We start from the raw sequence: 26374 nt of genomic DNA, 5'->3' as shown, positions 1-26374 counted from the left end.
AAGTGAAACAAATATGTAACATATTTATGATAGATAAAACGTAAACAATGTGCCATTCTCGCGTTTCCCGCTCGTTTTTATTCCAAAATGGCGCATTTCGTGAACTAAGCAAACAATTCAATTCGTATATTTTTCTGCGTTTTTGTTTGTTTTATTGCATTAGTTGGTTTTCCCAAGCTTAAAATTATACCCTGTTAGATAAAATATAGACAATAAAGAATTATTATTAATATCAAAACTAAGTTGTTGATTCTTCCGTACGCAGTCAAACGGTTTTAATGTACTAGGCGTCCTTTAAACTTCTCTATTATTCAGTTTTATATAAATACATATATTTGCAGTACAAACGTATTTTTACATATAAAAAGTTGTCGAGCCATGCGTTGCAGAAATGATTTTATTCATTATTTATCAGCGTTCGTTTAGTGTCAAGTACGCGATCTACGCAACGTCCTTAAGGAGGCGCTAATGCGATATTATTAAAAGTACATAAATGAATAAATAACTCGTATATACGACGGCGGGTGGTCTGAAGCCTGCATTAATGCGCTTGGCGTTTTCCAAGTTCACTGCAGCTCGCGCAGAGCCACTGGAGGCAGTCGAACATCACACCTCGAGCTCAACAGGAGGAGAGGAGGACAACAGCAAAGTCTGCACACATACAAACAGCCCCAAGTCCGCGCTTACTTCAACGCGAGGATCCGTCTCAGCGTTCATGGATACTCCCACCCTCGCGTGTCATTTCCACGGCATCTTCAAACACGAAACGCGCAAAGACTTGAAATCGCTTCTCCCGCGCGCAGACAAGGACAGAGAGAAGGGACGTGCGTACTGTCCAAACTAACTGCAAAGACGCAGGATGGCTAAAGAAATCAGAGGGAAAGGTAAGAGATGTCACAGCGCGTCAGACAACACGCAGACGTCTCCGGGATTGATGTGCAAGCTGCGGCGTCTCAGCAGAAAGAGTAGACAGTCAGTTTGCTCCCTTCACTTTCCGCGTCAATCTGTTGGAATGCGTGATGAACCGGGGCTGTGTCTACAAACCTAGTGAGCTGCCTACCTAGACAACGTTTTGGGGCGTCATGGGTGCATTCCAATGCTTACGACGGCTTCAAACGCTGTCCGGCTCACTTGGCTTTGAGAGACCGTCCAAACGCTGGCTTTTTTTGTATCATCTTAGCATGTTCTCTTCACGACCTGGTCGTAATCCTAAATGTAGAATGTTTATGGATGTGGGGCAGGAGTTGTCAACCGTATCTGACCCAGGGATCCCAAACACTGACTCGTAGGCAATAGAGGGACCCCGGTACAGAAATGCTAATATGTTAGTAACGGTTAATAATAACTTATAGAGACCAACCGATATTTTAACAGATGATATGATCAAGACCTTTGTGTTATTTTGTACAATAACTGATACAAAGAATCAGTTGTAACTAAAGTTAAACTTAACAAAATGAGACTATAAATCAGTAAATAATAATTATGATTATCGCCATTATTGTTGCTGTTAATACATATTAAATAATAATAATAATACATATATTTGTTTAACTAGTAAGCTAAAAATGCAATGTTTCTGAAAATGAATAGGCCTATCTTTCGATTTAAACAAAATGTAGACGTAAGTTACTTTACCTGTGAACATTTTTTTTCATTTCAGTCCATAGACCCCCTGCAATAACTTTTTTTTTATTGAACAGTGTAATAAATCAGCGTAAGGAGCAAGAAATAAGCATATAAAGAAATTTGTACTTATAGCCCATTGTGTGATTTTAATAATTCTGGCTATGTATTGTTTCTTCAAGATGGTCGTAGATTGCGACTGTACATTTGATTAATCTTTGACATAATTTAATTAGAGCCCAGCTGGATAATGATGATTCATTTTTCTTCCATCAATATACTTTAGAAGGAAACGATATAAATGTCAACTTCAAGCACTTAAAATGAGACTAAATGTGGTCTTCAAAAACCCACATGGGAGTCATAATGCATGTTCTGCATGAAAAGTCAGTGTGCATCCTCCACTGTATGCGCTCCTTTTTCTGTTTCTAAAGGTGAATTGGCCAGTGACGTGTATTGTATCAGAAGTTTTTTTGATCAGTTTGGCTCCTTGAATGTTGAAAGAGGCCGATGTAAGAGAGGGAGAGCTGATGGTCTCTCTTTGAGTTATATATCCTGTAGGACACTCTGATATGATTGAGTCTAAGGCTGAGTGCTGAGACTGGCTGCACTGAACATCCCACCATACATAGATACAGTTTAATCTGTTTATGGCAGCACATCCAGTCCAGCACGTCAGAGCAATTATTGATCTGGAAGAAAATGTACCCTTTGCATTTCATGATTTTGAATTATGGTGGTGAGTTAATGTAGTACTGTTCAATATTTCTATAAATTTATAGATTACGAGATTCGCATGGGCTTCTGGGATGCAATGCAGGCAGAGACTTGTTTTGACGACCCTAATGATTGTTTTAATGTTTTCAAATCATTTTTCCAAAAAATGTCATATGATATTTTTTCTTCCGTAAAACGCAGAAGAAAATATTTTGAATGTTTTTGGTTCGAACAGTGGAAAACTGTCAGCAGTAGTAAGTAAGTCATAGAGGTTTGGAAGTGTGTGTAAATCATAACATAATGTACATTTTTTTCCTTTAATATGCTACAGACAACACCGAATCTATCAGTAGTGTGCGTTTGGTATGCCATTGTGTCGAAAACAACACACTTCTGCTTTAAATATAAGTCACTTTACATGGTAATTTTTAAACATGATTATGTAGATCATTGCTCAGTCTCTAGGGGTCAAGAAACCAGTGAAGAGAACGTCAGATGTTAGCCTCAAGTATGTTTGTTGCTTATGATCATGAGCGTTTGCTGCAGCTTTAAGTGGTTTGTTTTGATGTGAAACTCACAGCATGTGTCTTCTGGGTTTTGAATGTGAACCTCTATGAAGCTCTTTGGGTTTTTGTGGCATGACAGCATGTCATCCATGTTGTATTTCATGTAAGTATAACAGTTTCCATACGTTGGACAGCAGTAACGACTACAGACTGTTAATAAGCTGCAATAGGCATTTGATTTCTCCGTGGGCATGTTTCCGAATCAGCCAAGAAGTTCTGTAGGAAATCCTTTGGTTTGGTTACTCAATTTACCAAAATGTTCACGAGTTGGCCAGTCAGTGAATCGGTGTTGTTGAGGATAGGACGGTGGGATAACTGAGTCCATCATATCGGCATCACATAAAACTGTATTGAAAAAGCAGAACGTGTACAGATCGGCTACATTATCAGTGGAGCAAAATTTGTTCTTTTACATGATCAGAACTGGCAGCCCATCAGCAAACACAGATTAGGTTGGCTTCATTTATATGTTAAATAGCAAGGATTCTCCACAGATACTACATTCGTATTTGTTATTATCCAAACTCAAATCAATTAGTTAATTTGCTGTAAGTTACTGTAGATCAGAGTACACTATTTGCTCAATTTTGTCACCAGTTACCATCCAAGCCTCTTTTTTTCTATAGATAGACATTAGAAATGTATACAAAATACATAATTTAAAAAGCAGTGAATGAAGTAGATGCCTTCACTTACATATGCAGCAGCTCGACAGAGTCATGGTTGACACTGAAATTAAAGAAAAACATAAAGTATATTTTGTGTATGCACCTCACAGACTATCATTTGCATAATATTTTCCTGAAATGCACATTGCTTTTTGTTCATTTCCAAACCAAAATATTGACTCCTGAATGAGCTATACTTTATCTTGCCACTTGTGATTGTTCAAACCTTCCCTTTTGAGAAGAACATTTGAAGGGTGGACCTTTTTCAAACAGTAATTGTATATTGCCACTATATATTTTGTAGCTGATGCTCATTCTCTATAGATTCGGATATAGACCACTCATTGAACATAAGTCCCAGACGCAGGAGCTGCAGTTAATTTCTTTCACAGTCTATATTTCCTCAGCAGAAGAGCCCCAGAGTGCATCGCTCCACACCAGCCTGAATTCAGAGCAGTTTCAGTGAGTCAGACCATCTTGTTGAGTTCGTCTTTAAGTCCAGCTCTGCATGATCTCAAAGCTTCAATGGGTGCAGGTTCCCTTTGCACAAAATGTATTTCATTGTGTGCTCAATTTATCTGCATTGCCTTTATTGGAAAAAAAGAAGGTGCTCTGGAAAAGAAGACCTGCTTATTAATGTGAATAGGAATTCATATATTGGCATGCTTAGGCTGTTGAAGGTCTCTGTTGAATTGGTTTGAAAAACACTTTTCAGGTGTATCTGGTAGATGTTTCTTCACATTATATCAACAGTATATCTAGTATCTAGTAATGTACCTTTACATGTTTCAAATGTACACGTAGAGGTCATAGTCAGTTTTTCAAGTGATATATTTAATCTTAGCCATTCAGGAACTGAGTAGCATTCTGTCTCAGTTCTCAAAAACTCATTTTACCTGGCTTTGGTTGAGAATAATACAGGGAATACTCATTGTGTTATTCACAGTAGCAAAATTTAATTGCAAAGTTGGCTCGTTTTTGCCAAACCAATTAACATGCACCTCTGTCAAGGTGTTTCCTGTTGTGTCCTTGTGATGTACGTCCAAATGAGAAACATTTAATTTCCCTTGTTTTGTCCATTTTGTTTCCTGCTTTTTTTTATGGGGTTTTGACGGAAGGCCCTGTGACGCTATATCTGTGTAATGGCATTTCAGTCAATAGCCCACTCTGTATCTGTTGCTGTCAGACCAAGAGACCGGGATGATCTAGTATTAGCTCTCAGCAAACAGCATTGCATTTACTTCGGTTTCACGTTTATTTTGTTTCTTGCTTGGTTTTTGTCACTGAGAAAATTAAATTCTATTTTTATCCTCAAACCAATAATTCAGCATTTGCTGCACCCACGCAGTAGAGTGAGAAATGACTGTTATTCCTGTTAAAAGCATCAAGGACATTTCTACATGATGAAAACTCATGAATTTATGTAACTAAGCCAAGCATAATGGATCAAGCATCTTGTAGATCAGTGGCTCTCAACAGTGAGACCACCTGAAGTGGCGCCTGACGTGAAAATCTGCAAAACAGTAGTTTGGCTCTATTATTTTAATTTTATTTACCATTAAGATATAGATTTAGACGCTGATCTTGTAGTTTCCTTCAGTTCTGCAAGAGACAGGTGAAGGTCTCATAGCACCATGTTTTATTGTAAATACAGAAAAAATGTATACTGTTTTCCACTATGTTCTATATTAGGCTATACTATTCACTATCTAAAAGTGTTTTTAAGATGAAAACTCAGCAAGGATGCATTAACAGTGACAATATTTATAATGATACAAAAGATTTCCATTGCTTTAAAATTTCTGTTCATTAAAGGATCTTGCATAAAAGTATCATAATTTCCACAAAAGCATTAAGCAGCACTTCTCTTTTCAACATAGATGATAATAAGAAACGTGTCTTGAAAAAAAAATCAGCTTCAGTAATGGCTGAAGAAAATTCAGGAAGAAATACACTTTAAATTGCAATAAAATAAAACATTTTAAATTGTAATACTATTTCAAAATCTGTTTTACTATATACTTGCTCAAATAAATGGTGAGCATAAAAGAATCTTTCAAAAATATTAGTGCATATGATAGCACTTTTGAAGAAATTGTGACTTAAATTTACATGGTAAAGTAAAAAAATAAATAAATGTGAGAATGTAAACAATATGCATTTATGAAGAACATGTCCTTGCTTTTGTTGTGTAAAATGATGACTGACTCAGTCATCATTTGGATTTCTTTTTTATTAACAACCTAACATAAATCGTAGGTCTTATTGGTTTGAAATGTAATAGCACACCTCTCCTCAACAGTCACTATGGTTTGAGGAATTATTTATATTATTTAAATGAATTGGAATCTTAAGTTTGATATCGAGAGATGTATGTTGCTCTTTGGGAGCCTATGTGTGGATGATAGGGTCACTGATAAAGAACGCTAACGTGACTATTTGACTACTGGTTTTGTGGTTACGAAATAGTTTGCATGTTCCCTTCATGTGAAGTTGTGAAACTGTGGCAAGTGACGACAGGTTGGTTTGGGAGGGCCAGTCAGGATTCAGGAAAAAGTGTACCAACAGGTAGAAACCTTAAACCTTCCTTTTTTTCTCCGGGCAAATCTGCTCTTTTATTCTCTTCTGAAATGAGGAAATCTAAATGTCTCATTTTCTCACGCTGTTAGCAGTGAATAAAACGCTTAAAAGCTACCTGACACCTCATTACAAATGGAACAATTCTGGGGAGATTTCAGGTTCCCTCCGTAATGATTGTGCTCTAGCGAACTTGCACAATGATTTGGGTAGAACGCGGTGCTAAAAATAGCCTTGCACGAGAGGCAGTGACAGACTCACTGCTACCCTGTGGTCCTGTGAGAGAAAGAGAGAATGACAGCCTTTCATGACCGTCTGTAGTACTGCAGCCTGGCTTTTGTGTCTGTTAACAGGCAGTTTAGGTCTTGATTTTTTTTTATTGTTGTTTCGACTCAATGATTCTGAGATGGGAAGCTATGACTTGTTGGCTCCCTTAACAAAGGGCTGGATGGATATTTTAACTGGATCATGTAAAACGTTAATTTTCAGCATATGAACATTTTAACTAGATAAGTTTTGTTGTAATAGACAGATGGCTCTTTAAAAAAACATCTGTTTTAAATAAAACTCTTTATCATTTAATTAATTCTCGAACAGTGTTGCTTTTGCTGGCAAATTATAATAACATCTGTTTTTGAGGATAGGAGAATTTAATGGATAAATCTAATAATAATAATATATGTAGTCTGATAGATAGATAGATGGATAGATAAGAATTTTTATACTTTTTTTTTTATTTCTGCATAATTTTACAACATAAAAGGCATTTAAATTGAAAAATTTTGTAGAAATACTAAACAAATTATTAAAAAATGTATGAAAGAATTTCTTTCATATATTTTTTGTTATGTTTTTGTGTTTCGAAAGAGGGTGTGACCAAATTGAATGTTGGTATTCAGCATTCTTATATATTATAAAACGTGTTCATGAAAGAATGAAATGATCGTGATGACTGTACTTCCTAATTGGATCTTTAATCCTGTCATTTCAGATAGAACCCTTACTAATGATGCAATACAAACACTTCTTTCAGAGCTTTGTGTAGATGTGCTTGCTTGAACAGCTTACCTCAGTAGAGATGAGATGCCAAAAACTGATCAGAACTCGGAAGCGATATGACAGGGCTGTCTCATTAACAGAACATCTCGATTTTCTGTTTGCATTTCTTTGGTTATGTAAAGGCACAATTAACGTCCATCCGAGCTAGCTCTTTGTGCTCGTGCCTCATGCATCTGTAGCATCTTCTCCTTCAGTCCTTCTGTCCTTTGACAGAAGGAGGAGGCAGCTCTTGAGTAACCCAGTCAAGTGGTTCTGTTCCCCGCTGTTTACTTTCAATCCCCTCTTGATGTTGTGACCCTACATGAGCTTTGCCCACTGTATTCTCCCCAGCTGCAATGATTTCACACTTACCTTGCACACTTACCAGCAATGCATGCCGTCTGTTGCAGTATAAGCAGCTGTACCCTTTCTACTCCACTTAGTCTGAAAGTCTTGACCCTTTTCTAAAGAAGAGAGCAAGCTTAATGATTTTGGCTGTAGTTTTCCAATCTAAGAACTAATTTTCAGAAATATTGTGTAGTCAGCATTGCCAGTCACATTCAAAATCCCGAGATCGTTGCTGTTGGCTTTTACCCAGTCATAAAGGACAGTAAAGATCGCACAGTATGTCTTTAGCCAGCACTGCTTGGAAGTACAACGGTTGTTAGTGTTTGCATTGTCTGGTAGCATCCGCTTTTGCATTTGTTTACTTATAGGCTTTGAGTATCACAGTTCTGCTTCGTAATGCTAAGTTATTTATCACACCAGTATTTTTTTGTGCAACTGTGGCATATGTGCTGTTTCACAGCGTGTGCGGCGCTGCTTTGAGCTGCCAAACGGAGGTGTTTACAAGCCGCACGGCGCATATGCTGCAAGCTCACACGGTTTGGTGATGCAGGGATAAGGATCAGAGTATTCTTCCGAGCAATTAAATAAAATAGCTGATTGAGAACTGTTTGCTGTTTTTCTTTCTAAAATGTAGACGTCGACTCAAGGTTTAAGTGAACAACAGAAAAGAATAACGTCATGCAGTATTACTGTCATAAATGCAACTATGACGTACCCTGTTTATTTTCTTTAAAATAAACTTGAATTAAATATGTTTTTTTTATTGAATTGAATTAGATGGAGCATAAATATGTGTATATGTAAATAATATAAAATTGCATTATTTCTAAAAAATGTGTCATGTGTAATTTAATAATAATAATAATAATATAATAAAATATTTTCTAAATATTGAAGTATTTGAAGTGTTTAATTAATTATTATGTATAATATTTATTGTGAATCCAATTAAGAATGATTAGTTTTGGTAACACCTTTTTAAGGTGTCCCTATTTTGCCATTTCCAATGTTGCCTTTCAAGCAAAGTGTAATGTGACTTTATGTGAATGTAAAGAATCTACAAAAAAAGTTTTTTCTCCCAAAATAAAGAATCAAATCTATAAAGCCTAAGCAAGTCATTACTAATTCGAATTCCACTTCAGTGACACTTACATGTCATGGCTTAACACATTTGCGTAATTCCCACCTATGCAGTACAACAAACTGGGCCATCTGACCAATCAGAGCAGAATAGGCTAACAGGAAGTAGTGGTTTAGAGAGATTGAAGCACTGAGAATCACTGGAAAATGAGTTGAGATTAAACACATTTTTCGAGAAGAATTATAAAGTTATTACATTTTTTTCACCTTGTATGCGTGTAAACCTATTGTAGGAGACAAAACATTAGAGGAGCCTTAAAAATAGCATAGTGGGGCACTTTAAATCCTAAACCAAACCCTGATCTTAACCCTAACCGTGTAGTAGGTACTAATATTGCTCAGTACTTCAGTGTACAATTGCATTATAACAAGGTCATCTTAAATTAAAAAGTAACATTTGATTTCAATTTTTAGGTTAGGTTTATGCATTTGTAAGATGCTTTTATCCAAAGAGCCTGATGTTGCATTCAAGGTAGGCATTTTATGCATTCATGTATTCTATGAAAACTGAACTTGTGGCTGCAAGAACACCAATATATAAGTCGGATATATATCCAGTTTCAGTTGGAAATGCTTCTCAGCACAGCAATAAAAACTGTTTGAAAATCACTTATTGAAGATAAGCTTTTTGAATTTAATAGGGAAGTGGTTCATGCCAGTCCCCACTAATCAGACGTCTAGACCTGGCAATAACAGAATCACATTATTTTCCAACAAGTATGCCCTTGTGGCCTTTGTTTATTGTCTCTTCCCTTTCAAGTCACACACACAGCCTTAAAACCAGTGCAGTGAGCCAATGGGAGCCGTCTGATGTCATAATGGGCTTTACCTCTGCACTTTTCTCTAGAGGGGCTTTAAAATGAGGCTGATGAACAAATGAGTAGAAATGGTGGAGGAGCTTCTTGAGTGCGTGGGTAACAGGGCGAAGCTGAAGAGGGGAAGAGGAAGGAACTGAAGGTTGTGAGAGAAAGCGCAAGAGGGAGGGTGCGATACAGAGATTAAAGAAAGAGAGAAAAGCGAGATTGCTGGAGGAAAGCAGCTCCTATCTAGCAGAGATTATGTTTTTGATTAAGAGCAAGTCTCTTAGTGAGTCGTGTCATGAGTGCTCTGGAGAAAATGCCATTTTTGTACTGTGCAAGATCCTCAGAGAGGGGACATGTCAAACCTCGATATCGACCCTAATCACAATCCATGACCCAGCATTCATGACTCACAACTCCATCTAAAATTAGACACATAGTTAGAAGGGTTATGGGGAATATTAAATAAATAATAATAAATATAACTTTAGAAAAAAATGGCCAATTCACTGCATAGTTTAAGATTTTATAGTGGCTTGATTATTTTCTATATGGGAAAGCATCAGTCAGATAAATATTAGATCCTCATTAAATAAGAAATATTGGAATAAAGATATGTTTATAGTCTTAGTTATAGTCATCTTTCTTTAAGAGTTTTCAGCTGAAGTGTAGCTGTCATTCAAACCTCAATTTGAGTGTTTTTAAAGAAAAAGTTATTTTTAGCATGCATTCAATTTCATTTAATCCCCCTATAGTTAATGACCCTGGTCAAATTATTTGTTTTTTAAGCTTTTATAGAACCAGAAGAAATTATTTGGTTTTTCATAAATGAATCATTCATGAGGACCATACCAATTTCATGGCTGAAGTACATTCTCTACTCTACTCTGGTTTAGTGCAAAAGCATCACCTGCGTGATTTGCCAGACTGAAGCCAGCCAAACAATGCCACTTGTAATGAAATCCATCTTGGTTCAGCTACGCACTGGCTTATAATATAACTTTGATTACAGCTTTTAAAACCACGACCATCTCCTTTACTGGTTGAAACCATTCATGTTTTTCTAGCACATTCTTTCTCAGACAAAAAAAACCTCAACCTTTTCCTTTTTCTCAGCCTTCATTCCAGGGTGAATTATGGACGATGTGATTAGAAATGTGAAAATGGGAATGCTGAATAGACCCAATTAGAGATGCTTTAGGAACTGAGGTTGTATCCACCCTCCCATCTCTGAAGACAGGCCTCACTGGACTCCCTCATTCAAACTAATCTGCACCTCTTTATCTCCTCCTGTAAATCTATTTACCAAGTCTTAAAAGCCATTTCTCAGTGTTTAGACTCCATTAATGATACTCCCCCCTGCCCTCAGCGTCCCAAAGGAAAAAGCATTTAATCTCCATCAGATTTTTTAAAACGACATACTGTGTGTGTATTTGGACGCTTTAAATTTGATTACTGTCGCTTATGTAAGTGAGCTTGTAAACCTTTCTTCACTGTTTATACTGTTATGATCACAAAGTGGAACATTTGTTTGGTTATTGTGTAATTTTGTAATTATTATAATGTAATTTCTTTCACCTTGTGTTTTCATGAGATATTACAAATTACGTACTGTATGCGGTGGTCCCATGTTTGTGGCCACATATACCATCTTTTTTCAAAACAAAGGGCATTTAATTTAAAGAAATAAAGCATATGGAGACTTTTAAAACAAAAAAAACAACGTATAAAACAGAGGACCTTTCCCAACCCCTCCTCCACCTCTTTACTCCTTCACGTCCTGTCTGCTCTACAGTAATAACAGGCAAAAATCAATCTTTAATCAAAAAAGAACTTAAGACTGCTGAGAAGATGCCAGCATCTACTTTTTCTGTTTATTTGAATCCTGAAAGACTGGTGGCTTATATTTTGACTTTTGTTGATATTGTCTGGCAGGGCTTGAGTCCAAGGCCTCAGCAATGAAAAAGCAGATTTCTGTTGATGTGTCAAATGTGTTGTAATTATAATAGAAAACTTAGAAGGCTGAGATACTCATCTCCATTGGGTGCTTTAATAGCGCCAACATTTGACATGCCGGCTTTGTGGGAGAGATGAAAAGCTCATTAAATGCTGCATGGTGATGTGGGGGTTCAGCAGTCAAAGGGAGAGAACGAAAACTGTGGAGCCGCACCGAACCCCGGTAATGGAAGGTGAGAGTCCTTATTGTTTCAACAGAGTGAGCAGGATCATGTGGAGGTCCAGGTACAAGACAGCAGGGGAACGAGAACTGACAGCTTAGGCTACACCTCTCAAATGTTGCCAGTCAAATGGGCAAAATGATTTACTGTGGCACTACTGATGTTGGTTCTTCATGATTAATCTCCTGTGCTTGCGTTTTTCTTCCTTTTGTAAGTCACATCTTCTAAATAAATCAATATAAATGCGATTCCTTACAGTTGGATTTCTTTGTTGTGCTTGTTTTAGTGAGATTTTAAGCCGAATGAAAGCAGCAGTGAGCTCACTAAGCCTGGATGTGTGAATTACTGGATTTACATTACTTATAATGCAAAATGATTTAATGCTTTGAGTAAAGAGGCAATTTGCTGAGCTATAAAGCGACAAAAATCCCCATCGCTATATGTTCACTCACAATGACTCCGATCTATAATTATTGAATCATGGCCCACTTAATATGATTGGGAGAGGATAACTTTCATTTGACTTAATGCTGATTTGTAATTTGCATTATTGCCGCTATCTGTCATTAGATTAGAAAGTTATTAACTTTTAGATTTAAACAGCCCAGGGCTTCTATGATTATTAGAACATGTTGTTCCAAAAGGCTCAGATTATTGTGACTGTGCTTAGTGAGCACGTCATTACTTGGAAATAATTTGGTGAAGATTATTTTCATGATGTCTGTACTAAGGGTTTGTGCAAAGCTGGTTAATATAGTAGCTGTCATAATTAGCTGTGAGCAATCGTGTTTTGAAGACAGAATATAAATCAGATCTTTGCCGTTTGCTTCTTACTGCCAAAAAGAAGTCACATCATCACCATAACACAGAGTTGACAAGTACTCTGTCTTCAGCCGTTGAAGGAATGGATTTGTGTTCATTTGTGCTGTCATAATTTTTCTACAAGTACTTTTTGTTGAAAGCTCTTGAAGATATAGCATACATTTGTGTGCTTTTCAACATCATGGTTCACGTTAAATTAATAGTGGCAACAACTGCAACACCTGCCTATATACACACACACACACACACACACACACACACACATATATATATATATATATATATATATATATATATATATATATATATATATATATATATATATATATATATATATATATGTGTGTGTGTGTGTGTGTGTGTGTGTGTGTGTGTGTGTGTGTGTGTATATATAACATTTATTTCAGACATTTAAGCAGAAGCTTTTAGATCAAAAGGTTTTTAAGATCAATCAAAACTACGATTCGACAAGTCATCTTAAGTATGATCTGCAATCTCATTTTGAGTTCCTGAATCCCAAATTTTCCACTTTGATTTTTACATTAGCTAGTCTTAATTAAAAAACATGCTTTCAATTAATTCCCAACCGTTCCATTCCTTTGGATGCCTTCACGTAGTAATATTAAATAACATTGTCATCATGCATGTCTAATTAATTAGTCACACAATGCTCAGTAATTGCATGCAGCACTAGTGACCTTTGGTTTGATCATATCTTTTTCATGTTCTCCCCTTAGCAACCCTACGCAAGCTGAGCGCTTCTCACTGGCGCATGCAGAACATTGCCCAGGAATCTGTTGACAGCTCAGATGATGAGTTTTTTGATGCCCGAGGTAAGTGTGACTTATTTTCAACCCTTTGTAATAACCTGATGGCTTCAGCTCTTCAGCATCTGTGCCCTACTCTCTCTCTCATTCTCTCTCTCTATCTCTTTTTATGTCTGTCATATGATGGTGTTACATCATTATGGATGTGTTTCTCTGAAGTATGCACTAAAAGAACCTGTAATGAAATAGATTTTTAAGCCTCTTTCATAACGAACACAAATGCCAAACTGTGACTTTCTGATATATTGATATGGATTGTTGTCTTGTATTCTGTACCCACCCTTGATTTAAAATGCACGTTCTCAGAAATAAAGTTACAAAAGCTGTCACTGGGAAGGTACCTTTTCAAACGGTACACTTTTGTACCTATTTGAACTTAATACATACACTAATATGTAGCTTTTAGGTACCGAAATGCTACAAACATGTACTTTTTGAAAATGTGCCACCCCAGTGAGAGCTTTTTTACCTTCACTTCTGAGAGTGTACTTTTGTTTGTAATATGGTCCAAATAGCAAACCTTTATAATCAACACAATGAAAACTGGCAGCCACATGTGCTTATCAGCTTAAAAGTGTCCCTGCACGAGCAAGCCAATCGAGGCCCATGCTCTAAATACCTCAAGATTTGCGTCTTCAGCAAAACGCCACCTTTAAACAAAATTCTAAATCTAAATCGACCAGGCTTCACTTTGCCTTCCTTAGCATTGCAACTATCCATTATCTCTTTCTATAGGAAGCATTTACATTTAGCTGACACTGTTATCTAAAACAACTTACCGTGCAACTTGAGGATACGTTTTGTACTCAAGCAACCCATTTTGTTTTCTCTAAAGTGACTTGTTTCGTATTAGTTTCGGACTGCTAAAAATCTTATGACAGGATGTTTTTATTCAGAATTACATTCAGGGTTGAATCATACATTGAGAATTTTGAGTCCACGTTGACTCAGTGTGCATCGTACTATCTTCTGTTGAAACCTGCGACAGTCGAGTCCCAGAGCGGATGCTAACATTTGGTCAGTGAATGGAGGTGTGACTAAAACAAGGGATTCTCCATTAGAAGTGCAAACAAGATCACAAAGTCTCTTGAGTCACATCTGCAAATTTGTTACTTTGATTTTGATGTTCAAAATGAAGTTATTCAGCTTTATAATGTATTCACACGAGCTCTTGTGTCTGTCTACCCCACATTAGTAAAAACGTAAGAGTGGGTTGTAGCAGTGTATAATGTAATCAGTATCCTGCATGTTTCCACATCTAACTTTCATGAGACACATTTCTCATTCATTTTTAATGAGCCCCCCGCTTTACCACACAACACAAAACCTCAATTAAAGTCCAGATGTTACAGCGGGATGGAATGGGGAACATGCCAGATAGTTCCCTAATGCGTTTTTGGCAGGTTTTCATTATATTCAATCATTAGGGTTTGTTTAGATGAACTTGCATTTTCGTTATATTCACTACCTTTCAAAATGTTGCACATTTAGTTTTTAATCAAATTCATCAAAAGTTGTAATATTGCATAAAACATTTGCGAACCTTTGCAAAATTGTCACTTCCTGATAAACTAACACTGTAAATCACTAAGAAATGTAGGAAAAGTTCAATTCAATTTTTTTTATATCTAATTAAATTATTAGCATTAGACAGAACAAAATAAATGGTTTTAATGGCCATTGCTTTCAGAGGTGGAAGCCTGCTATTTGGGAACACAGTTGTGTAAGATAGTTCTGGTAGGCAATTATACGTTAATGCTTTAACCACAGACTTTTCAGAATGACCATAACAGCATTTTTGATAATGTGGAAAGAGATAAGTCTGCTGGTTAGTCAGGTTTTGCTATAGGAATCTTTTATTTTTAAAAAAGTATTTTAATTTGTGTTCTGTATAAGAATGAAGGTCTTAAGGGTTAGAAACACTTGAGGGAGAGTTATGGCCTAATTTTTATTTTTAATGATCCTTTTGAGATTTTCATAAAAAAAAATAAAAAATTTGAATGGCTGCTTTACAGCAAGAAGATATTATGAATTTATTTATTTAAAACTTATTCTTACCAACCCCCAAAATTAGAATAATGAAAGCGTATGTATGAGCTTGATTAATTCAAAAAATCACAGAGAAAAGTAAGAAATCGTGACACATAATATAGCAGCTGTCGAAGTAAATGCTTTGCTTTGGCATTATTCTTGAATGATAACGAGAGGGTTTGTTTACTGAAGAACAGTACGGTGACACCATTGCCCACATAAAAAATAACTGCCCAAGTGCATTACCAAGATGACCACTGACTGAAACAACTTGCCTTAAAGGGACTATGAAGAAATGTATTATACTGTCACAGTGCATCATAGGGAATATGCTGAGAGGATGACCAAGGTTGCAGGCACTAAGTTGTTTATCATTGACTATGACAGTGACTATCAAACTTTTCAGAGCATTCAGTTTGTTCTTGCTTTTCTAAATGTATTAAAATACCCAATTTGTGCAAAAAGGGTGATGGTTTTTGCTTTCTCCTGCTGTGATCGATGAGTCAGTTTTGAAATATTCTACGTTAAAAAGGTTAGGGTTAGTATTTTTTGTAAAGAAACTATTACTATTTTACACTATACTACAATTTTTTTAATCAAATAAATGCCTCCTTGGTTATTATCAGAGACTCCTTTTAAAAACATTAAATGCATCTTACTGAATCCCAAACATTTGAAAGGTAGTGTAGTTATGTAAGATATGATTCTGTGTAAACATGAATTTGTTTTTTTTATTATGAGATAATTTCTTCTCCTGGTCAATGTAGTTTTCTAAAGAACTTAATTTGTCATGATTCAAAGCATTCTAGATAATTGCAGTGTCATCGGCGGACGTGTTGTGACCATACGGGAGAACTCTTTCAGAAATGACAAAAGAAACGTTGTGCACACTGAAATGCTGTTTTCTACAGGCAGAGGGTTTGTTTAGTAATCACTTTTGTCAGGAGAGCTACAGTCAAGTGTTTTGGCTCAGGCTTAGAGTGCGAACTTAATGGCTTTTTGTGTGAGCGACACTGCAGAGGTGTGTTTGTGAAATCACAGAGGTTGTGTGTATGAATATACGTCTCTTTGGGCCTGTGCGGACACTCTCTGCGACTGGCTGTTGTTGACTCCTCTTCACTGACCTGTGAGATTGACCCCTGTCAGTCAGTGTGTGCTACAGATGATCAGAGCGCCGAGCGGCAAGGAAATTGAGGCTCATCACGATTCCAGCTTTGTCAGCCTGCCTCCACCTCCGTGACACATGAGCCCTTTTCACGCGTGTCAGACCCTCACTTGCCCTGTTCATGCCTCTCATATCCGCTGGGTTGATCTCCTTCAAGTTTCATCATGGAGTATCTCTCTGTCGCATGACACCTGTGACGTGTGACCAGTGTCGAAGTGCCATGTAAAAGTTCCCAACCAACTTTTAATAGGATGTACTTCAACGCTGGTGCTGGATAAATGTTGTCACGGGGTGTTTAAGGACAAAGCTGTTTTGATTATGAATGAGTGCATTCAGAATCGTTTTTAACTGACATGTTGGCAAATGTCTAAGGAGGTTAATTCCGGTCTGTTATTGGAGCGTGTGCATTTGAGTAATGAGATTTGTCAGAGTGTGCTTAAACAGAGCCCATTTGTACAGCCTGGAATAAGATCGGACTCTCATTTAAAACTGTGTAAATTTCAGCCGGAGACAGATTGCTGTATGCATTCGCAGTCATTCATTGTGACTCTTAATGCTAATTGATCAGCATTACCTACACAGGCTTTGCATTTTGAGCTGAAGTGTTTTTCTGTTGCATTGATTGCTCTCTGTAGTCTGGTAGCCCTGGGCCCTTTGTACACAAGATTCATTTGCACTGACAAATCGGCTATTTATAACCTCTGTCAGATTATAAAGCGTATCTGAAAATCACGTTAACTTGCATTTTAATATAAAGACACTGTTAATTGAAAATGAATATCGGAGAATTTGTTTTTTTATTTGTTTTTGGTTTTTTTATTTATTTATTTTTTATTTTTTATTTGTCACAGCCAGTCGCATACGAAAAATACATTTCTTCTTAGTGTTTGAGTTGGAATTTTCAACCAGTGTTGGGAAGGAGGTCAAGACGTGTGATTTTCATAACCATATATGGGCTTTCATTTGGAAGGTTTTCCAGGAAAAGCCTGTTTTCATGAAACTGTGTCAGACAGACAACGCTGTCTTATGTTCTTTGCCTCTAGACTGCCACGGGCATCTACGGTCATATTTTGGTAATGGAAGAAAGTATTAGTTGGGCAAAATATGTTAAAAATTAAGCCTGTGCATGTAGAAAATGCTCCTTGTTTTACTACTTTTAACTTTAAATGAAGCCTACTATAGGTTTGCATTTTATTTTCATACAATGAATGTGAATGGTGACTGATGCTGTCTATCGTCTCCTGTTGTGTTGTGAACTTAATATAAAACACAATCTTGCTTTGAAAGTGCACATAAATGTAATTTACAAGGAAATATATTCCCGGCAGGCTTGTGTTTGAAAATGTGGTTTATGTACTGAAGATGTTCGTAGGAGAGAATTGGATCAGGGATCAGCTGAAGTCCACCAGTATTTGCCCATCTTTCAGCCCACACGGACCTGTCCTTTGACTCCTATCTTTGTCTGTATTTTGTCTGAGTAAAAGAAGAGTTGAAGAATGTTAATGGATAAGCTCTGGGCCTCCATGAACTCATTACCTGCAGGTCTTTCTAGAATTTGTGAAATTTAGATTCAGATTCCTTTTAGTCTTCTTTGAAATGTAATTTAATAACCTCTTATCAAAATGAGTCCCCACCTTTATGCACTTGTCTTTCTTATTTTTCTCGTTTCAGTCACTGTTTTATGCACTTTTTTGAGTTATTCGGTTAGGGATCGTTTCAAACGCCTGGATAGGTCAGGATGTTTGTCTAGGGAGGTTGACTAATTAAAATAGTGAAACTTTTGTTTTAATATTTTATAAATGTGCTTTTAAAGAGTCAACTTCTTAAAGAGTGATTTATTTTGCTGGCAGTGTTTTGCACTTACTGTTAGACTGTCAGCAGAATAAATTCTCTGAGAAGATTCTTCATTCTCTAAATTCATTCTCTTTAAAGCACTGCTCCTACAGACATCAAGCGTGGCTTGTTTAACAAACACTCCGCCTTCAACAATACATTTCAGGACAATTATGGTCAAACTTCAGATGTCCTGCTGTGAGCAGCGTTCCAGGTGTTATGTAATTCGGCTCTATTTTTTGAGGTCTATGATAGTTTTGTATAAGAAACTGGATTTATTTGCTGGATACCTCTGTCTGTTAGTCTTTTGGAGTGTTGCACATTGTTCTGTGATATTTTTAAGTTGTTGATCTGTGTACAAATTTAGATTTGGCTGTTTTTTCACTATGTTTTGCATTAGGAATTGCATTGTGTTTTAAGGTGATGTTTTAAGTTAATACTGTGCATTTTGACATTTATATTCTTATTGCACTGAACCTATTTTTATATTTAAAAAAAAAGATTAGATTTGTTGCATATTTTTTGCAGTTGGGTAATTCCATGTCCTAGTTTCAGCATTACTTATTCTTCAGACATCCTGCTTTAAATAGCGTAAGTATCAGCTGTGTACAAAGTGACCAACATTCACTAAGAATAGGTAATGTTCAACAGTCTGAAAATGGAGCCCCATTGAGATCCTCATATGTCTGGGACTGAACGATGTAGGGCCTTGAAAATGAAAATTCCAAAAGAAAAGTTTATTAAGAACCTAAAGAATCTAAATTCTGATTACAATATATTTAATTCTATGTGATAAAAATAATAAAAAAATATTTATGCCACTCAGGTATGTTCAATGCAGTTGTTCTGGCAGATGTAAATTAGATACATCTCTAGGTTGCAACATTATTTGTTCTTGATGCATTCCTTTTTAAAAGAAATAAGTATATCATATAATATTACAAATTAATCCACAGTTGGTTTTTCAGTAACATTTGGTTCTTGAGTCAGGCATGCAAACTTTGGAAAAAAAACCTCATAATGCAACAAAGATAGCTAAAGCCAACATATTTTACTAACAAACCTACCAATGTCTGTGCATAAATACCATTATGATGCTGCCATTTTTCTTGTGATTTGGCTCTGAATCTTTTGACCCTCCTCTACAAAATTGTGGATTACTCAGTAAACATTTATCCCTGACTTTTATTGTTTTGGCTTTAATCACTATACACGTCTGTCTTTCTTTAGAAAAAAACATTTGCTAAATCAAACGCAATGTATAAATGGAATATTATTTTTGTATTTTACTATAAATTAAAATTAAACTTTTTATTATTTTAACGGTTCACCTTGATCCCTTTCTACCCTGTTTAAATGTTAAATATATATATGGGAAGATTTTCAAGTCTGATTGAAGTGGATTTCTAAATAAATAAATATGATTGAGTATATTTTAATATGTTACTTCGACAACCCTAAAAATGAATTTTCATAAAAACCATAAAAATCTTCTGCACGTCCTTAACTTCCATAGTAGGTGGTATGCAAAAATTCACTTTACCTTTTTCATAATTGTGCAGCTTACACTGAATGCTTTAAAATCAAATCTTCTGCAAAGCTCATCCACTTTCTTTCCGAAAGCATGTTCCCACATTTTTACATTGTTCTTTTTCTCCTTTTAAGTGTCACTTTTTGCTGTCATCCTTTCGCAGCGAGCCTCGCTGGCAGACCCTTGTGCGTTAGCAGTTTCTGTGTTTTATTTACTGAAATAGGTGGTTGTCTCTCCTTCAGGAGCCGGGCTGCTGTCGTTGCTCCTCTTTGTGCTGAGCACATTTCACACTTCAGAAGATCTATGTTCTTCCTGCTCTCTCTAAGCGCCGTTCCATTCGACACGACTCAGTAACTGCCAGTATTTGGATTATGATTTAAAACCCTTCGTCTCTCAACTCCGAGCTTCCCTCGCATTGTTTCTGTGAGCATGCGTGTGTATGTTTGTAAACCGTTGTTTGAGCCAACTCAAAAACCAATTCAAACGACAGTCTATCGAATAGCGTGCAACAAACAGCGTCCGACCGGCTCGAGCGGGTGATGCAGACGAGCAGGCCTGACAGAGCCCTGTCACAACCTCTCTTCCACGCTCAAATATCGGCCCAGCGAGATCCGACACGGCATTGGGCTCGCAGTTCGCTGTCACACGCTGTGAACCGCACAGCCGAGTCCTCCATCAAGCACTCAGGGGCTGTCTCACGAGGACCGGCGGAGTGGCTGATCGCTCGCTCTGTGCTCATTAGATGGACATCCTTTTATGGCTCTAGCTGTATTTAAAGATAATTCGATGAATCTTAATAGTCTTTGATGTACTGCTGCATTCCAGCTGAAATGAGCACAGCATTATCCTGCCGATGAGCGAAATGATTGATTGTCTCGTCCTCATCATATGCTGCTTTCGCTGAATGTGTGTTTGTGTGTGATTTCTTTCAGAGGTGCTGGAGGGGAAGACAGCCATGCTTTTGGGCATGAGTCAGTGGAACTCTAATGATCTCGTTGAACAGATAGAAACATTGGGGCACATCGACCAGACGCAGGGTAAGAGCTCATAAATGGAAATGTTATGGTTCCTGTCATCAATCGTGCATCATATAATGAAATTCATGTTTAATGTATATTACATGAAGATACTAAAAATGGTAAAGACATGTGGATGAACATCTGAGTATACTTGGGCCTAATGACATGGGTCTGATGGGATAGTTTATATATTCTCCCTCATGTTGTTCCAATTGATCCTAAATGAAAATATATATTTTGCTGACTCAAACTTTTGGTTGCCAAACATTACTTATTTTTGGATGTTTAAATGTTTTTCATTTTTGGGCAAACTGGTGAGACATTTGGGTTGTATCTTGTGGTTTGGAAAGACACTGATGTGTTAAATGTGTTAAAAAACAAATATATAAAATGATGTAATAAAAAAGATGTAAAAATTAAGACATAAAAGGGTTAGTTTGCTGTATTCGAATAAACATTTCCTGATAATTGACTCACCTCCATGTCATCCAAAATGTTCAAATCGTAAAAAAAGAAAAGAAAAGAATTTTTTTTTTTAAAGGGAAAACATTCCAGGTTTTTTTCTCAACTGAAACCAGTGGTGATGAAGGCAGTAGTACTGGACTCCATCAGATTTTTTTCTCCAAGTTCAGAAACATCAGACGCCGTTGTTTTACCTTTTTGTAAAGGATGTTTGGTTTGGTCTTTGCTCAATTGGGCTGAAATAGAGCCCTCTGAAGCTGCACTGAAGGTGCAATTTGGGTCTGCTACCCGTTGGTCCCTGTTGAAGTCCACTATATTTAGAAAATTTCTGAAATGTTTTCCTCAAAAACTTTAAATTCTTATTATAGAAGTGAACTAACCTTTGAAACGGTGGCTGAGGGTGTCAGAGAGTCTGATACATACAGTTTGACAGTATGAGCTGTCAAAATGACCCAAATGCACATTTCTAGCTCATATGCTTAAGAACAAAGGAGGCTGTAATATAAAATGACGTTTTATAACACGTCTCATTATGTTTTACATGAACCACCCATGTCACAGAAATTGTTCAACCAGCTGCTTGCCAAACAAATCTGTAATTTTTCATTTTTGCCATGAAAACAGAGGAAACAGATGTCAGCCTTCATTAAGCAGCATCATGTCTCAGCTGTCTCCATTGATTTTTCTTACTCTTTGTTCTTATCTAGTCTATTCTTGTAATGGTAAGAGTTAGCTAGCATGAGTCATTAGTGAAATAAACATCATGATTTTTCACTTCCTCGCTGCTTGGAGCTTTTTGTAGTTGCTTTCAGGCTTAGTTTTTTGCATAATGTAGCCGTATTTATTAATATCTCATGTTCTTTGTGTGAAGGTCCATACATTTGGTCCATACAAGAGGCTCTTAGCTTCACGCTAATGCTGCTGAGATGTATTCTCCTCAGTGCTCTTCTTGTGTTATATTTAGTTTTTGAAAGCTCTGCTAGCATTTGTTCAGTGTAACGTTGAAGGAGGACAGTGTACATTTCTGCAGGGTTTGCTCTTGTAGCGGCTGATATGTTCCAATCGAATTTATGTACAAAATATTGCTCTCTCCTGTGATTTATTGCCTGCGGCATATGCAATTACACAGCAATTACGTATCGATTTACTTTTCCATATTGAGTGATACTGGTGATGTAAATCCACCGTATAAAAACCCCTGACACTCCAGCAAATGTCAATTTCTATAACAACATGACATCCCATATATTATTGAGTTCACTGAGCTGTTTGCTGTCCTGTGTTCCATATAGTTTTTTTGCATCATTCTTGGAAAAGAGCGTTTGACTGTGCATGCTAGTATTGCTCAAGATAATTCACCCTTCGCCTCAATTATTCAGGTGGCCTTTTCTCACATTTTTGTTTCCCCCCCCATGTGCAGTATGACTGGTCTGTTGGATGGTACTCAGGGGGATGGAGACTTAAGCTGATGCGACAGAGCGATAAATGAGCTAAGTGAGAGGCAGGCGTTGACCCCACCAAGCCCCTATTAGCTTAGTTTTCAAGTGTCTTGGGCCACAATGCTTCTTCCTGCAAGATGAAAGCGATGTTGGCTTTAGGCAGTCCCTTTAGTGAAATTGCTCGTCATGCGTAAATGCTTCTTTCAAGACCATTGCTGTGATTAATACTATGACTCAGTCCAAAAGAAATGCACTCATTATACTAAAAAAATGAGTATTAAATCTACATGCAGGTTCATGTCTGCAGGAAATGAGAATAATTTAGTTAATCCTCAAACTGCTAAAAATTGCTTGAATGAAAGTAGGGCTGCACAATGAATCGAATTTCTGATCTCAATTACAGTTACAGATGCCACAATTACATAATCGTTCGAAGCTGAAATTAATCTTTCGAAATCCACTTATGCCATACTGTGTGCTATGTTCTTTTTAAATTTTTAAATTTTAGTTTTAATATAGCATTATAATACTATGGATATTTTTCCTTTTTTCTTTAGATTTTTGCCATAAATGGTTGAAAATGGTTGAAAATGGTTCATCGTTGTTTACTCGTATGCTCTCGTCAAATTACCTGTATGTATAAAAATATATATAAGTAATTATTTCAAATAAAATGTGTTTAGGTAAGATATTTGTGATCTTATTGTGTCTCTTATTTGCACCTAGGCTATATTTATTTGTATTTATTTATTATTCATTCTAATATGCTGATTTTGTTCTCCAGAAACATTTCTTGTTGTTGTTGTTATTATTGTTGTTATTATTATTATTTAAAATAGCTGTGCCGTTTAATGTTCTGCTGAAACCATGCTTTTTCTTTTTCTTTTTTTTTTTTTTACCAGGAATCTTTGATAAATAGAAAATTCAAAAGAACAGCATTTGTTTGAAGTAGAAACATTTAATCAAAAGAATTAAACATACTGGCATTATCTATAACTATATCGCTTAGCCCTAATATCTTCTCAGTCTTTTCTTCAAGTGGAATTTTCTGTGTCTAAACTTAGCATTAATTATATTGAATCCAAGTCTTATTTCCCCATAGTCCATTGCAGTTGAGACATTTCATTGACAGGATTAAGTGTTGGAGGTACACTGAAGTCTGTGGGCACTCGAGGTTTCCAGATTAATTAGCCTGTCAAATAGGGGGCTTTCTACCTGGTGCGCTAAAGACTGATGCTAATTAGAAAACAGTGCTGAAGCTACTTTCACATACAGCTAGCGGGGGGTCCTCTCGTCCAGATTCCAGCCAGCTTGAGTTCAGCAGAGCCGTCTGGATGCTGTCTGATCCTGTCGTGGAGTAAAATAGAGGGTTTCTTGATTGATCAGTATGCAGTGCGGGAACACTTGAGTGACAGCTGTAGGTTCCTGTCTAGCATTGACATCCTGCAGCCTCCATCCTTCAGATATTACAATTAGCTGTCAGAACATTTGGTCAACCCTTCTACTTAGGCAACATTTTGAGGCATCATAAACACAAGTGTCATATTCTAAGGTAAGGTCATAATGGCCAGATTGGGCATTGTCAGTAGATGTCAGTATTACAAAAATACTTAATAATTAAACATTTTTTTTAATGTATATTCTTAATTGTTTTTTATTTGATCATTTTATTATGGGTAAATATTTTTAAATTGCTTTGCAATATCCTAATGTCAAATATGATTGAAATCAATTGTGTCACATATTCCATTCGTAGCGCGGTTTGTTTGCCATGCAAAGTTATTGGCTGAGTAGAGCGTTCAATATCTTTTGCTTGAATGATGGACATCTCTTTCAAATATCCTTTCTCTGCATTAAAGATGAGCTAGACCTCTTTTGATGGTCCTTTATATAAAGTCCATTGATGTCAAATCTTGTAAAATCAGCAATACAGCTGGTTAGATAAGCCGTAGACATGATGATTTTTTTTTCTTTCTCAGAAGTACCTGTAGCTTTTTATTCTTTGTTTCAGAATAGCTTCTGGCTTTTAATCAGTCAAACAAGCTCTTTGTGTCCTGCTGTACTTGACTGGCTTCTAAACTCTCAGAGTTTGAGGACTGCTTTTATTCCATCTGCTCCCCTTGATGTTAAAGCAGTAGGTGCTTTTTAAAATTTGACTTATGTATTATCCATGCTACCATTTTTACATTTCATAGCAAGATGATAATGATTCTATAAATCAATTTAATAGGGACTCATTAGGACCTTTAAAGCAGGCTCTCCAGTTAATTGCAGTTCCTCGCAGGTAGAAATCTCATCAATCTCTGATCTAAAGGATCTGGGATGCCTTCCCTAAGGACTACCTGATTGACGGCCTAATTGACGAACTGATTATTTAAGGAATCATATGCGTGACTGACAGCTGGAGTCACACCAGACAGATTAGGGATTTGGAGACTTTTTGTGACACTCTCTGTAAATCTATAAACTCACGTCTTGGGAGCCAATTACATCCCTATGCAGCAGCTCTGGGCTGGGATTTTGTTTTTGTTCATTTACTATTTTGAGTAATTACTTTTCATTGGCGTTGCCTAATCATCTTGATTACGTTGTGTATTAGCTGGGTGAGGGTGTTGTGAGGGCAGTGATTATTTATGTGAGCACAGATGGAAGTTGGAGCAGAATCCCCGTGGAGTAAGGGGGGCCTGTTGGCAGAACTAGGGTGAGAAGCCTCTACCTGGCTTGCCCTCTACATATTTTCTGTTCACTGGTTTTCGGTCAGTGTAAGTATGATGGAGTCCAGTAAGTTACTACTTGGGATTTAAAGCTGGAACTCTGTTGGAGTCATGTCTTTGCATTTTTCCCATGCTTATGAATCTGTGTATATATGTTTATGCTGCCCCTGAATCAGCAGCCTGGAGGCCATCTCCATTCTTTAAAATAGTTTGAAATATGACAAAGCAGCATTAAAATTGGTGAAAACAACTAGTTCTTCACTTGAACTTTTTGAAAATATATGAGAAAGTACCACTTTAAAAGTGTGAAAAGTGGAAAAGGCAAAAGCAAATTGTATAACTCATGAGCATTACTGCTATATATATATATATATATATATATATATATATATATATATATATATATATATATATACTATATACAGTATATATATATATACTATACTATATAGATACTATAGTTGAGAGTGATTAATTGTTGTATTTTTGTATAATTTTGACACTAATATAAAATATATATATATATATATATATATATATATATATATATATATATATATTTTTATAGTGACTTTTATAATAATAGCCCTGGTGTGAGAAAGATGTTGTGAGAGTTTCATGTGGTTATGTGCAGTTTTCTGTGATAAGTTTAGACCATTTATAGATTATAGACTTGGCCACCGATAAAACCAAGCAATTAAATCTAGCTATTTAGCTTAATATTGATCTGAACTTTAATGACGTTTGATTCTGTCCATAGTGTTTGTCTGGCAGAAAGATATTACATATTTCAATTTCTGTTCCTTTCCCCCTTAACATTTTGCTCAAGTTTTCAAATGTTAATCACCTAGTCAATGGCATTGTGACAAAAACA

At 36.4% G+C, this 26374-nt stretch overlaps 1 protein-coding gene across 2 annotated transcripts in view; it reads left to right on the top strand.

Moving 5' to 3' along the window:
• Nucleotides 1-488: 488 nt before the first annotated feature.
• The window catches only part of pitpnm3 (PITPNM family member 3), a 67104-nt gene continuing 41218 nt past the window's right edge, over nt 489-26374 (top strand). Inside the window, exons 1-3 of one of the 2 annotated variants that reach the window (XM_043259511.1) lie at nt 490-884; nt 13217-13312; nt 20799-20903. In XM_043259511.1, the coding sequence (XP_043115446.1) occupies nt 860-884; nt 13217-13312; nt 20799-20903 (226 nt within the window). In that variant the 5' untranslated portion in view covers nt 490-859. Of the gene's footprint in view, nt 885-13216; nt 13313-20798; nt 20904-26374 lie in introns of both variants that reach the window. The other variant, XM_043259512.1, reaches the window with a different exon arrangement.

Source organism: Puntigrus tetrazona, chromosome 15 (genome assembly GCF_018831695.1).
Source record: "Puntigrus tetrazona isolate hp1 chromosome 15, ASM1883169v1, whole genome shotgun sequence".
In the NCBI taxonomy this organism is placed as follows: domain Eukaryota; kingdom Metazoa; phylum Chordata; class Actinopteri; order Cypriniformes; family Cyprinidae; genus Puntigrus; species Puntigrus tetrazona.
The sequence above is the reverse complement of the archived record's forward strand: the minus strand, read 5'-3'. Positions and strand labels throughout refer to the sequence as shown.